This window comes from Grammomys surdaster, unplaced genomic scaffold (genome assembly GCF_004785775.1).
Source record: "Grammomys surdaster isolate TR1022 unplaced genomic scaffold, NIH_TR_1.0 206, whole genome shotgun sequence".
NCBI lineage: Eukaryota > Metazoa > Chordata > Mammalia > Rodentia > Muridae > Grammomys > Grammomys surdaster.
Genome location: NW_021604651.1, coordinates 8,028,547 through 8,043,307, shown reverse-complemented (window position 1 = coordinate 8,043,307; position 14,761 = coordinate 8,028,547). Strand labels below are relative to the sequence as shown.

Sequence of the window (14,761 nt, the reverse complement as noted above, 5' to 3'; positions counted from 1 at the left end):
TTCTCTTCTCTTCTCTTCTCTTCTCTTCTCTTCTCTTCTCTTCTCTTCTCTCTCCCCTCCTCTCCCCTCCCCTTCCCCTCTCTTCTCTCCTTTTTCCTTCCTTCCTTCCTTCCTTCCTTCCTTCCTTCCTTCCTTTCTTCCTTCCTTTCTTTATTTTGAGGCAGGGTTTCTCTGTATAACAAGCCCTGGCTGACCTTCACTACTCCTTTTTGTAGACCAGGCTGGCCTAGAACTCAGAGATCCGCCTAACTCTGTCTCCCAAGTGCTGGAATTAAAGTACTACCATGCCCAGCCTCTGTGGAATCTTAGCTGTTCCTAAATGTCTTGTTTATGGTTGTGTCCTCCAAGCGTGGACAGTTGTCACTTGTGGAACCTGCTGAGGGTAAGCATTGTCAAATATTGGAAACAGGATATTTGATGAAATGGTTGTCTGACATTTGGAAGAAAAGTCCATGTTACTTCATTTAGAAAGTAATAATCCCTGATTCTTTATCAATTCATTTAGAAATATTTCAGAGGTACTTTTAGGTACTATACCACCCAGAGGTTTATAGGAGGTTGTAGATAGATGAGTTAAGAATCAAATGTAGTCCTTGCCCTTTCATGAATATACCCAAGTTAATTGAATGTAGAATTGGATACTTAGGTTATCAGTCAGGCAAAACTAATCATGCACTTGAATTAGTCCACGAGGCAGAATGCTGTGGAGGATACATGGTGTTCTGAGCAGGTAGCCAGACCATAGCATTTGTTTTCTAAATGTAATCTAAGGTTATACTGGAATAATCAGCAGTTAGGTGCTAAGAGAAAAGATTATGAACAGAAGGAATAGTGTGTAGAAATGGCTGTGTGCCAAGAAAGAAGAGGAAGGCAATCATAGATATGAAGGTAGCAGTAGGAAACAAGCTGTGAACATTAGAGAGGACAGAAGTCATTCACGTGGCTCACTGGACTGTGCCTGAGGCTTCTGGAGCTCATTCACAGAGCGATGCAGATCATCCATAGTTATTCTGTAGAGAGAGAACTGTTGCAGAGGGCAAAAATGGATGCAGGTAGGTTGGTTAACTAGAGTACAGGCAAAGTGAGAAACAATGTAGGCTGGGCAGACTGATGGTAGCAAACATGGAAATGAATTGAGTATCAAAAATTGCATTTAAGAGAGAAAATCACAAGGACTGGATATAGGCTTTGCAAGGGGGAAGCCTGAGGTGTTGTTTAAAAAAACGATGTATTTTTAATTAAGTACATGTGTGTATGTCTGGGTGGGGGTTATATGCACATGAGTTCAGGTGGCTGAGGAGGCCAGATGAGACTACTGGATCCCTAGAGCTGTAGTTAACTACAGGCTGTCCTGAGTTGCCTGATGTAGGTGCTGGGACCTGAACTCGGGTCTTTTGCAAGAACACTTGGTGCAGTCTTAGCCAATTATCCACCTTACCAGCTCAGGATTGTTTGTTTATTTAACACGGTGCTGTCGTTACTAAAATAAGGAAGTCTTGAAGTCGTTTAGGGAAGGACAGTTGTGGTGCATGCCAGTAGGCAAATAGTGAAGATGAGCAGGAAGATTGCAAATTTGAGAATTGGGGAAGAAAATATGAATTATTTTAAGACATTGTAATATTAAACTTATGCCTGATAAGAATCTGAGATGAGCTATCATGATTTAAGAGTCTGCACAGAGCAGCAGATGAATGAGAGGCACAGGTGTGGCATAAAGTGGCCACTGCAGTTGAGTATTGCTGAGGTGCGGTCATGAGAGAACCGAGCGTGCGTGCTGAGTCAGCAGCAGAGCATCGCCTTAGACCTGCTTGTGTACAATGGTTAGTGAGGGGGCCAAATTATGGAAGGGATTAAAAGTGAGTGAAATGAGGAAATGAGTGAATGCATGTGTGTAATTCTTCCCAGGCATGGAAAAATTAGACCTGGAGGGCAACACAAAGTTGACTTTATTTATTGGTGTGAAATGTAGATTGTGTATGTGTCGTTTGAGTCTTGGCTCTTGCACACTTCCATGACCGTGGCTCCAGTTCCCAGATAGAACATTGTCATTGCCCAGAAGGATCCTCGTGTCTTGCCCAGGTCCTTCCTGGAGGCCCCACTGTGCTGACCTCCTTCCCTGACCTAAGCACAGGTGGATTCACGGGATGGACTCGGGGACTGGAAGCTTGCACAGGATCTGGGTTCAGTTCCAGAATTCATTCTCAGCCAGGACTGACCCATGCTGGAGGGGTTTTCTCCCACCCATCTTATTAATGAGCCATCAGTTACTCTTGTCAAAGAATCAGCTTTTGTTTTTACTTCACAATCTGTCTTCTGATTCCCTGACAGTTCCCTTTCACTTCTGCTTTCTTGTTTGGGTTTTAATTTGCTCTTTTGTCTCTAGCTGAAGTTGAACCTTAGACCATTGATTTTAAATTCTGTTTTCTAGAGCATTTAAAGCTACATTTGCTTTTAAAATGATATTCTACATATGTCTGACAATTTCTGGCCTGTTTTAAGTATGTTGCATACTTTGAAGACATAACTTGTGTATAATAAGCTTGCACATGCTTGGAGTAAAGTGTGATTGAGTTCTGACAATTACAGCTTGGGATTGAGACGTGAGTCGCCATGTTCAGGCAGCATGCAAAGTGATGCGTCACCAGGAATTCCCATTAACCTGTAATTTCACATGTATAATAGTCTACTTAGTCTTCTTCCGACGGCTTCCTGATCCTCCTCATTTACTGTTCCCCTTTCTCTCCTCAAGCATCCTCCTCTTGCTTTAATATCATAAAATGTATATGCAAACCTAGATTCTCCATGAGAGAAACAGCAATATTGTCTGAGTCTGGTCTGTTTCACTTAGTATGACGACCTCCAGTTGCATCCATTTTCCTGCAAATGGCATGCTCTCATCTGTCTGTACTGTGTCACATTTCCTTTATCCACTCATCTGTTGAGGAGTCTCTAGGAAGGGCCCATAACCTGGCTAATGTGGACCATACTGCACTAAATGCAGATGTGCAAGTATCACCCTGGCATGTCAACTTAGATTACTTCAGATATATACCCAGCGTGGTACATGTGGATCACATGGTAAATATATGTTTACTTTTTCAGAAACCTTCATATTGACTTCCCAGTTTCCATTCCCACCAGCTAGTGAATAAGCCCTAATCTTCCCCATGTCCTTGCCAGTACTTGTCTTGATTGTGTCTGTTCTGACTAGGAGGAGATGGAGTCCCTGTGTAGTTTTCATAATAATATGACTTGAGATTTTGGACTTTGAGTTTTTTGCATTATTTATAGATTCTAGATATTCCTCCCCTTTAAGATATCAGATGGCTGTAGAGCTGTGAGAAAAATTTTATGTATGTTTGTCTGTGTATATGTTTATACCATGTGTGTACAAGTGCCCATAGAAACTGGCAAAGAGATCCTGGACCTAGAGTGGCAGGTGGTTGTGAGCCCACATATGAATTCTGTGAACTGAACCCAGATCCTGTTTAAGAGATCTCAACCTCTGGGCCATCTTTCCACCTCTATTTTCTGTAGTTATTTAAAAAGTATACAAGTGATATTCAATCTGCTTTTTTAATTTCCTTCATTCTCTATGTTGGGTTTAGTTTTCTTTTTGCAAATTTTTTTCTTTTGCTAATTTTTCAACATGGACATGGAAATTGCTGCACTGAAACTTCTCCTCTGTCTGAGATAAGAACTGACTGGGATTTTACTGTGTGGATTCTGTTGGTTACTTCCCACAAATTTGATTATTTTAAACATTTTTATTATTCTGTTTAAAACACTGATTTTCCTTCTCTGTTTTCTCCTTCAACCCATACATTATTTAGAAGTTTGCCACTCTATTTCCATATATTAGGGTATCCTCCTAGATACCTTTCTTAGAGATTTCAAGTTAATCCCATCATGGATAGAGAATACTTGATCTTTATAGATTTGTGCAGGCTTGTTTTATGATCCATAATATGGCTTAAGTTGATAAATGTTAGTTCCAAGTGATTTCTACCTTTGTTGGGTGGAGTAGTCCTCAAATGTCAGCCATGTAAAGTTGTGTGACAGTTGCTCATGTGTTTGGGATCTTCACATATTTTTTTGTATACCTATGTCAATGAGTAAAAGAGGAATATAAATGAAACTTGGCTTTGTTAGTTTCCTCTTCAGCCTTATCTGCATCTGCATCCTGTTTGTCAAAGCTGTCACTAGAGAGAACATTGAGCATTGTGTGTCTTCTTGGTGAATTGGCCACTTTGAATCTAACTGTTTTTCTTCCCGGACGTAGCCTGTGCCCTGGTAAAGCCTTGGTATTAGAGCAGCTTGGACTCCACTCAGTTATGTTACCTCTGCTGCGTCTTCTGTCCTTTTCCTCCTTACTGCTTTATGACTTGTAGATAACACAGCTGAGGTTGGCTTTTTATGACTCAGCCTCTCTTTAATGGGGACTGTTTATACTACACTTAATATTATTTCTTATATGAACGGTCTGTCTGTTACCAATCACAGAATTCCTTTTACTGGCTCATTTGCACTTCTTTGTGTGCATATCAGTGTTTATTACTCATCCTTAACTTACCACTATCTACATTCAGATAACACAGAATTTCACAGATAACCTACAACCCTTTAGCAGCTATCATACTCTCTTCATTATTGCATTAACTTTTATTATGGTTAACTACAAATAAAATTTACACTCTTTTTACACATTTTTAAGTGTAAAACCATCATCATGGTTTTGCAGTCTGTCTACACTTTTTATCATGGAAATGTTTCAAAATGGAAACTTAGTAGCCCCAGGCTCCCAGGCCCCTGCACCCACCATTGGATTTCTGGTTCTGTGAGTCTGACTTTTGAATGTGCCTCACTCCTATGAGTAGAATCACATATTTTCCTTTTTGATTAGGGTTTTTTTTTTTTGTTTTGTTTTGTTTTGTTTTTTTAGCTTAGAACAGAGTTCTTGGGGTTGTTCCATCTTTCCAAATTTAAGTTGTTTTGAAGGCTCAGTAACAACCCATCATATTTACATGCCACTCTTTGTTTTTATCTCTCAATGGGCACTTGGGTTGTGTACTGTTGGGTAGTATCCAGAGTGCCACTGGAAATAATGAGGCCCAGATCTGAGGCCTTACTTTTGTTTGGAGTATATACTCTGAAGTAGAATTGCAGTATCAGAGGCGAGGTTCGTTTGGTTTCAATAGCAGCTGCATCAGTTCACATTTTCACTTGTAGAAATGACCAAGAGTTCCCATATCATCAACATGAGTTACTTTGATTTTTATTGATACCAGTCATCCTAATGAGTTTTGATTGCTTCATTGAGGTTTTAATTTCCACATCCTTAATTATAAGTAATGTGTTCAGCATCTTGAATCTAGTAACCATTTGTTTGTCTTTAGAGAAACATCTGGTCAAGTCCTTTGTTAATTTTTACATTTTATTGTATATTCTGGACATTAAGTCTGTGCATATATGGCTTGCAAATATTTTCTCACATTCATCAGACTGCCTTTTCAACGTTTATTGTGTCCTCTATGGCCTTTGTGTGATACAGTCCAATTTATTTTCCTTTGGTGTCATCCAAGAAGTCCAGTGTCACTAAGAGTTTTATACCTTCAGCCTTTTTTGCTCAAGTCTTTATCCCATTCAGTGTTCATGTGTGTGCGCAAGTGTGTGCGTGCGTGTGTGCGTGCATGCATCTGGAGCATATGCTGTGTTTGCAGAGGATTCAGGTTCAGTTTCCAGCAGCTTATAGCCAGCTATAACTCAAGTTCCAGGGGGACTGACACCTTCTTTTGACCTGTTGGCACCCAGCATGTATGCAGTGCACAGACTCCTTGGAGACAAAACATTCAAACATATAAATAACACTAAAACACAAATAAACAAACACAAGAAAACAAAAAAAATTAAATACAGGTAAATGTCATGGAGCTCTCAGAAACCCTCGCATACACGATCTTTACACAGGTGGTGTCAAGCAATCAGGAAAAGATAGTCTCTTGAAAAATGGTTCTAGGAAATCCTGCAATATGTGTGTGTGTGTGTGTACACACCAATGATACACTGTTATAATTATTCTAAATATATAAATATTTGATTTTTTTGAGCTGCCCAATATAAGTCTGCAAAAGGAACCCTTTTGTGTGTTGTCTTTGTAGCCTACAGCTTTGCTGAATCCATTTCTTGGTTATCATGATTTTGTTAGAAGTCTTTAAGGATTTCCACAGCTGCAGTCTTGTCATCTATGAGGAATCATCTTTCTCCCCAGGGTGGATGTCATTTGTTCTGTCCCAGTTGTTTGGGCGATAACTTTCAGTGCTGCATTCAACAGAAGTGACAGAAGCTGCTGCCTTTACCTTGATCCTGACCAACAGTGAAGGCTTTTAGTCCTCACCACTCAAGTGTGTGAGCTGAGGGCTTTTTGTGTATGGCCTTTATTATCTGGGGGTAGATTCCTTCTGTATAATACTTTTCCTCATGAAAAGGTAATTGACTCTTTTTTAGTATCATCAGAGATAATCATGTGGTTTTTCTCTTTATCCATTAGCATATTAACACTGAATTTTGTGTTAAACCATCATTTGTCCTGAAGATCTCACTTGGTCATTGTCTGTCATTATCTTAATGTACTATTGAGTTTGCTTTCACCACATTTTATCAGTGGTATGGGTCTGAAATTTTCTTGTAATGTCTTCAGTTTGACTATGGTTTATAAGTAATGTTTCCCTGAGAATTATGAGATGATTACATTATTTCTTGCTTCTCTTTCCCCTCTCCAAACTCTCCCATACACCCCTCCTTGCTCTCTTTCAATTTTGTGGCCTCTTTTCATTCACTGTACATACATACATACATACATACATACATACATACATACATACATAAATAGATATTCCTAAACCTTCTTAGTCTGTATACTGTTACTTGTGGGTATGTTTGCAGGACCAGACTGGCCAGGTATTGGATAACTAATTGGTATAAAAATATTTTTAATTAAAAAAATAACCTTTTCTCTACTGTTACTCAGCCTCAAGAGAGAAGTATTGTGGATACTTGTGAGTGAATGGTGTCAAGTGTTTAAGGGTATGTATGGTAGAACTAACTCACTGGTCAGGCCTTCTGCTTCTCTTCTTTTTTTAAGAGTTTGATTAGTGATCCAGACTCCTAAACTCTGAAATATGTATTAAGTTTTGGTGAATTGAGCTTATATGAATTAATTTTTTCTAGGCCACATAATGTTATAATCGTACAATCCTTTTTATTTCTGTGAAGTTAGCTGAAATGGCCTCTCCATGGTTTCTGGTTTTTCATACTTCGGTCTTCCTTTTTTGCCAGTGCACCTAAAGGTTTGTTGGTAGTCACAGAGCAAACTTTTTAATTTGTTTCTTTGATCTATAAATTCACTTATATATGCTCTCAAATTTACCATTTCTATTTCTGCCAGCTTCAGGTTCTTTCTTTGCTATTAGGAAAGGTTAGGTTGATTTGAGATCATTTGATCTTCATTGTATCATGGCTATGAGGATCCCACCTATGAGTGTAATATTTTTCATTGTATCATGGCTATGAGGATCCCACCTATGAGTGTAATATTTTTCATTGTATCATGGCTATGAGGATCCTACCTATGAGTGTAATATTTTTTCCTGCAGATGCTGGTGTTTGAAACCATTTTCTAATATTCTTTGAAAAGTGGTAGTTTGAGTTTTGGGCCCTTGAATGTCTCCAAAAGCTTACACTGAAGGCTTGGTTGATCCCTGTGTCTGTATTACTGGGTGGTGGTAAAACTTTTAGGAGATGGGCCCTTGTGGAAAGACATTAGGCCACTGAGGGGTGTGACCTTGAAGGAACTGTTGGGAACTGAGCCCTTTTCTCTCCCTTTGCTTCCTAGCTTCTTTATGAAGTCCAGTGTCCTCTACTGTGTGCTTTCCTTTTGACAGACTATGCTCCACAGGCCTGAGGCACATGGGCCAGGGAATGTGGACACAAACTGCTGACACTGAGGAAAGCAAGCCTCCCTCAAGTTGTTTTGGGCATTGTGCTACAGACCAGAAAGCTGACTCAGTATATGTTAGTTTACACATATTTCATTTCTAGCTTCAATCTATGGTTACATAAGACACTGCATGATTTCAGTCTTCTTAAACTTATTAAAAATTATGATCTATCATGATGTATTATGGAAAATGACTTGGTTCCATTTGAGAAAACTATATTCCTTTATTGTTGGAAGGAATATTTTTACTTAGTTCCAACTTATCCACAGCCCCCATTTCTTATTGATCTGTCTGGTGACCGTGCATGATTGAAAGTAAGATACTCAAGCTTCTGCATTTATTGTAGTGATCCCCCTTTCAGTCTATTCATTTTTGCTTCTTAGCTTTAGGCATGCTGATTGTCACAGCTTGGAGAATAGACCCTTTTGTCATTATGTAATGTTCTTGCCTCTTCATAATTCTGACTGAGGAACAGTCATCAGATGAAAATAAACTGATTTCTTTTGGCTACTATTTCTATGGATTATCTTCTTCCATCCACCGCACTTGTCTTTAGAGCTAAACCTGCTCGCCTATGGGCAGAGTGTAGTTGGATCCTGTTCTGTTTTATTCCATCTTTTCCATCTTGTGCATTTTTAGTTGTCTGACTCTGTAGTAATTGCTGATATAAAAATTCTTATGGGCTGGGCGGCGGTGGCAGACCTTTAATCCCAGCACTTGGGAGGCGGAGGCAGGCGGATTTCTGAGTTCGAGAGTTCAAGGCTAGCCTGGTCTACAGAGTGAGTTCCAGGACAGCCAGGGCTACTCAGAGAAACCCTGTCTTGAAAAACAACAACTACAACAACAAAAAATTCTTATGACATTTTGTTGTCCTCTGTGTATCGTTTTGCCTTTAACTAGTTTTTGTTCCCCTCTCATTTATGCTCTCTAGCTATTTTGTCATTGGAGTGCTTTATGGTTACCTGTAAAGTTAAAGGAAGCTATTTTAAGTGGCAAATTAAACCTCTCTTTTGCAAACTACACTGACAGTTCTGCCTTCCCTGTCATGTCACCCTTCACTCAGATTACGTAAACTCACTCTGTGGTCTGTGGTACCATAGAGTTGCTCTCCGGTTGGGTGTAGCGTTTGCCTGATGAGTTACTCTCTTGCTGCCTCTTTGGTTTCTAGAGTTCACAAAGTGTCCGTGTTTGCTGTTTCAGTACCATATTGGTAACATCACTTTTTCCTTAAGAAGAGAATCTCTTTACGGCTATTAATATTTACCACAGTGTTTCCAAATGTCCTAGTCTTCTCCATTTTAAAAAGTGTGTGTGGTATCTTAGCTCCTTCTGGTGTCTTATTCCTTTTGTGAAACCTTCTCTTCAGTCCTGCAAGTGCAGAACCTTTCTGGACCTAGTAACTTGTGCTGTTACATCTTTTCTGAGCATTCAGATTTGGTGTCCTTGTCGTTGATGTGGGTGAGTTCTCTTATCAGATCTTCAGAATATGTCTTTCACAGGCTTCTGGGACTCTCATCTCAGAAATGGTCCTTCTGTCTGCCAGTGGTTTAAAGAAAATGTGTGGTGAAAATTTGAGGCTCTTTCTTGGATTTCCAACGTGGAAGTGTGCAGTATCTCATCAGTTCTGTCCTCTGTCTTGAGCCCAGCAGAACTCCACTGTAAACTTGTACATTGGAAAGTCCTGTGAGGAATGACAGTGTAAATATAGCTCTTACCTCAGAGGGTCATACCATGTGCAGATTCTGCTACTGAAAATTCTTATGTTCTATCAGGTTTAGATATTTAGATTTTTTTAGAATTGAAAGTTAATTTTAAAAATATATTTTGAAAATTGTTTTAATGAGGAAGCTGGCTGCAATTAAATTATTTAGTAATATAAAGAACAATCTTATATTTCAACTAAATATTTTTTTTGCTTTCATAGGATATTACAAATGAAGAACATCAAAAAATTGAAGTGTTGAAATCAGAAAACAAGAAGCTAGAAAGACAAAAAGGAGAATTAATGATGGGGTTCAAGAAGCAGTTGAAATTAATTGACATTTTGAAAAGGCAGAAGGTGAGTCTAACAATAGAAGCTATATATCAGATATGCTACAGATAGACCTTTCTACCAAGGAGTTTATGTTTTTACTTTGTTTATAATCTTAACATAAAATTGTATCTGAAGATGCACTATATACATGTGAGGTCACCACTATATAATACATAGTGAGGTTCACGGGTTCGGAATACACACCTATATATGCATGTATGTATGTATGTATGAATGAATGTATGTATGTATGTATGTATGTACACACACACACAGTTCCTCTTAACTACAGAAAGTACCATACATGAGAATGACTAATTTTAGTGAATTACTTCCCTCTTTATTCTTTGAGCAGTAATTTCAAAGCACATTCTATCTTTCTTGAAACATGAAAAAAGACAATTCACCTCTCACTTTCTTGTTACAAAGATCAGGTATAGTCAAATTGAATTATTAACAGTAGCTCGGTTTTCACTGTAATATCCATTTAAAGTGTTACATTTGCATAGTTAGAACATATAATCCAACAATAGGGCTTATTTTTTTGATAGCATATTAACACAAACATAAATTTTCTGTTGTTGTGTGTCCTTTTCTAAATCGGACAATATTTTTTTTTTAAAAAAACAGATGCATATTGAAGCTGCCAAGATGCTGTCTTTCAGTGAGGAGGAGTTTATGAAGGCTCTTGAGTGGGGAAGTTCATGAGTGAGCAATTCAATTTGATGCTTATTTGTGTTAGTTTATGTCAAATTGTAGCTGTCTGACTGTTGATGAGTAATGAGAACATTTGTGAGATAAAGGGTTAGATAATGACCGGTTGAGGTAAACAGAATGTCGGAAGATGTTAGGATAAAGCCAGACTGCAACTCTGTCTGACTTCCTTTTTCATTAATAGTTGTGAAATAAAGAAGCAAGACTTCGACTTTTAATTCCTTTTTATGATCTACCAGACCTGGGAGAGGACAGAGAAAATGGCAAGACTCCAGAGATCCCAACCCACAGCTACTGAGGTCTGCCTGAAGGCCTACATGTCACCAAGGCTGCTACATCAAACAGCAGTGATGCAGGCTGGAACCAGGCTCTGTCTTGAGGGGCTGTATGTGTATTCTTTTTTCAGTGATTGTGCACACAGAGATATACTCTGAAGTATATCTCAGGGCAGGGAACACCTAGGTAAGAAGTGACAGCACCTAATTGTAGCAAAAGAAAAGCTTTGTTGAGGGTGAGGGCAGTTTTACACTTCCTCCAGCACAGCACAGAAAGACAGGGGAAAGCTACTTCATGGTCTCCAGCACTGGGCTCATTACAGTAAAGCCTAGCAGATTCTTGGTTCAACTCCAGACCAGTAAATATGCTAAACGGGAACCCATGGTTCCTGCAAGATAGACTGAAGTCCCAGCACACATCACTCTGGTCAACTGCCTTGCATTGTGTCTGAACTTACAAACCTCCCCAGGTGACAGGCCTTGGTCAGCTGTGGGCTTCTAGTGCCTGTGCTCCCACACCCTGTCAGCTTCTTGTATTGTAGTCCATTCTGAACTAGTTGTGATGATCCCGGGCTTGAGGCACCCTGAAGTGCTGCAGTGAACTCACATCTAGACCTAAAGAGATTCTGACAAGAGTAGCTGGACATTCTAGGTTGAAGTAAGTGCCTGCTTTCCCAATGCATGGATGGTGATGCCTGCCCATAAGGATTAAAAGTGTTGGGGACATTGCCAGAGAAACTAAGGTGCCATTGGTTGACCCCAAGGACATATACAAATTGACTGATGATTCAAATGAGAGGTTTTATTTTAAAATGACAATTCAATAATCAGTGAGCAAAGTGAGAATGTAGTAGTGTCGAGTATTAATAGGAGGATCTGTGAACCTGGAGACAGTCAGTGCAGACTCACAAGAGGGCAGGAGGGCAGCTTCATGAGTACACACGAGAAGCTGGCACCTAAGACGGACTAAAGAAACATTTTCTCAACTGGGAACATAAAATGTTCACGGAAAGGAAGATCCATGGGTTCTAATGATTTAATCCAAGTGACATTAGCCCATGGTATAGAATCAGCCTGTCAAAGGCAGACACAACGTTCCAAAAGCATGAAGAAAAGAGAGTGCATTCACTTGAAGGAGTTGGACACCTGGCAGCTCATCTCTCTCAGACAGTAACAAGGTAGAACAATCTAGCCAAAGTTCTGAAGGATAAAACCTGTCAAGAATAATGTACCCAGCTCAGCCATCCTTCAGAGATGTTGGATAGCATTTTCTCAAACTAGCCAATATGAGTTCATTATCTGCCTTACAAGAGAGGGGTTCTTCAAGCTAATGAATGCTATTAGCTAAAGGATGCTAATAAGAAACATGAAGTCAAACAGAGTATTCTGACACTGATGGAGGCATGAAAATCATTCCCATTTTTAATAAGTCGGAAGTGTTGAAACAAAAGCGGCAACATTTAGTCAAGGATAAACAATATACAAGATGTAATTGTGAACTACAAAATAGAGTGTAGAAGAAAAGTATAAAATAACAAGAACTTGTAACAGGTACATGGGGTGAAAAGCAATGATGCAAACATATTTTGAGAAAAACTCAACTTTGAAGAAAGTAAGAGGAAGAAAGAATCAGCAAAGCAAGTAGAAAACACAGTGCTGGTGAAAGCAGTGGTAACTCAGTACTACCTTCAGTGTGAGCTGAAGTGGAAATTTCTGGTTTCATTGGAGACTAGGTTGCGTCATGTGGTGTTTTTCCGGAAGCTGCCTTATGAGAGGATGTTTTGTTGATAACATACATGTGTTTTTCTGGAAGCTGTCTGGTAAAAGGGCATGTGATGTTCTGCTGGAGCAGATGCTTGAGAGGACATGTGATGTCTGGAAAGGATATAAGTATAACCCAACTGACACTGGACAACACTCTTGCATTGCTTCGCTTTGCTTTCTTCCTGATCTTTGCTTGTCATGATTTTGTAGAGAGAAATGCACCTAAGAATTGGTGATATTCTGGCTACTTCTGTGAATTCGAGCCAATTGGTGGAGTCTTAGCATTTTTTTCTGGATTAAGCTGCTCCTACACATTCGTGTTTGGTATTTTGCTAGTGGACTGGACTGCTGACAACGAAGATTGGAACTGCCACAAAGAATTACTTTTAAACAGGTCCACATCCTTCTTGTCCTGTTAACCATCTTCCTTCTCTACATTTGGTCAGTAGGCTAAAAGGGAGGTTGACACATTTGAGAACCTTTATTAAAGTAGGTTTTGAAAACTATAAGCCTACAGTGGTGAATTAAATTCAGCAGTTAAAGGCAGAGTAAACAAATCCCATCCATATGATGCCTCTACGAGATTCACTTAACAGAAATCTGGATGTGAAGAGATGACAAAAGATACTCTATGAAATGCAAACCAGGAGAAAATGGGTACTTACAATAGACATTAAGTCAAAAGGTATAAAAACAGGCAAAGAAAACTTTATATAACGGTAAAAGTTTTAAGTCATCAATAGTACAATGTGAACATGTATCTACCATAGAGCTAAAATAACAAACATCTGTAAAAAGGAAGACACTGCTGTATTACAGTGGGAGAGGATATGGCTGTTGCTCCATATTCAACAACAGGTCAGACAGAAGCATTGAAACAATGAACTTATCTGTGGCTCAGTTTGAAGAGTGCTTGCCTGGCATATACAAGGCTCCAAATTCAATCCCCTGCACCTCATAATCTAGTTTGGTGATCTATATCCATGATCCTAGCACAGAGGAACAGAGGCACAAGGGTAAAAAATTCAGGTCATTCCCAGCCAAATAAGAAGTTCAAGGCCACCCTTGAACTGGGATACATAACACATTGTCTCAAAAAAAAATTACAAAAAACCATTCACACTGAACTTAATTTACACTCTTTATTAAATGAACCTAAAAGACACTGCACAGTCTCTCCAACAGCATGCTGTATCTTCTTGAGTGTATAGAACATTGTCCAGGATGGATCATGTGTCTTAAACAAATTTAAGAAGACAAATTATACCACATATCTTCCGGGACTATGATGATATAAAAGAATAGACCAACAAGAGGAACTTAAAAACTTTACAAATGTGCAAATTACATACCATGTTCCTTGAATAACCAGTGAATTGAGAATAAATTAATTCTAGACTTTTTACACAAAATGAGGATATAAAAATACATTCAGTACAATTAAATCATTTCTGAGGGAAGTTTGTACAAAGAAAATGTCATTTTAGCACTGCAGAAATGTCCACGTAATGTACCAAAACCAAATCCAATATGGTCAGTACAAGAAAAATTGGAAAGATCAGAGAAGGAATACATTACAAAAGTAACCTGAAAAGTCAAATCCCAAATACTGTTTTGATCACTAGTTTGACACTACATGTGTAAATACCAAATCTGACTTCATGTGACAGGTTGCAGGCAAAACACAGGCTCACCAAAAGTAATGTGTACAATTACCTGGAGGGTATGGGTACAACGTGTATTACACTAAGAATAAACAAAGGCCAGGGAGATGGTTTAGTACAAAGGGTCAGCTACCACCCAACCTGATACATTGATTTCCACAGTGGAAAAAGAACTAACTCCTGCAAGCTGTCTCGACTCCCAAATGCAAGGATGACGAGCACGGCCATATCCATACTCACAAATAATAACTAAGATGAAGAACTAAAGACTGTTTAATTTGAAAAATAAAACCAAAGGATTAATCTTTTTAA

General features: G+C 38.9%; 1 protein-coding gene across 2 annotated transcripts in view; it reads left to right on the top strand.

Annotated features, from left to right (window-relative positions):
- Window positions 1–14,761, top strand: part of Tex9 (testis expressed 9) — a 35,865-nt gene extending 21,104 nt beyond the window's left edge. For both annotated transcript variants that reach the window (XM_028771404.1, XM_028771403.1), the window contains 2 exons: window positions 9,922–10,056; window positions 10,663–14,761. In XM_028771404.1, coding sequence (XP_028627237.1) covers window positions 9,922–10,056; window positions 10,663–10,740 — 213 coding nt within the window. In that variant the 3' untranslated portion in view covers window positions 10,741–14,761. The remainder of the gene's footprint in view (window positions 1–9,921; window positions 10,057–10,662) is intronic.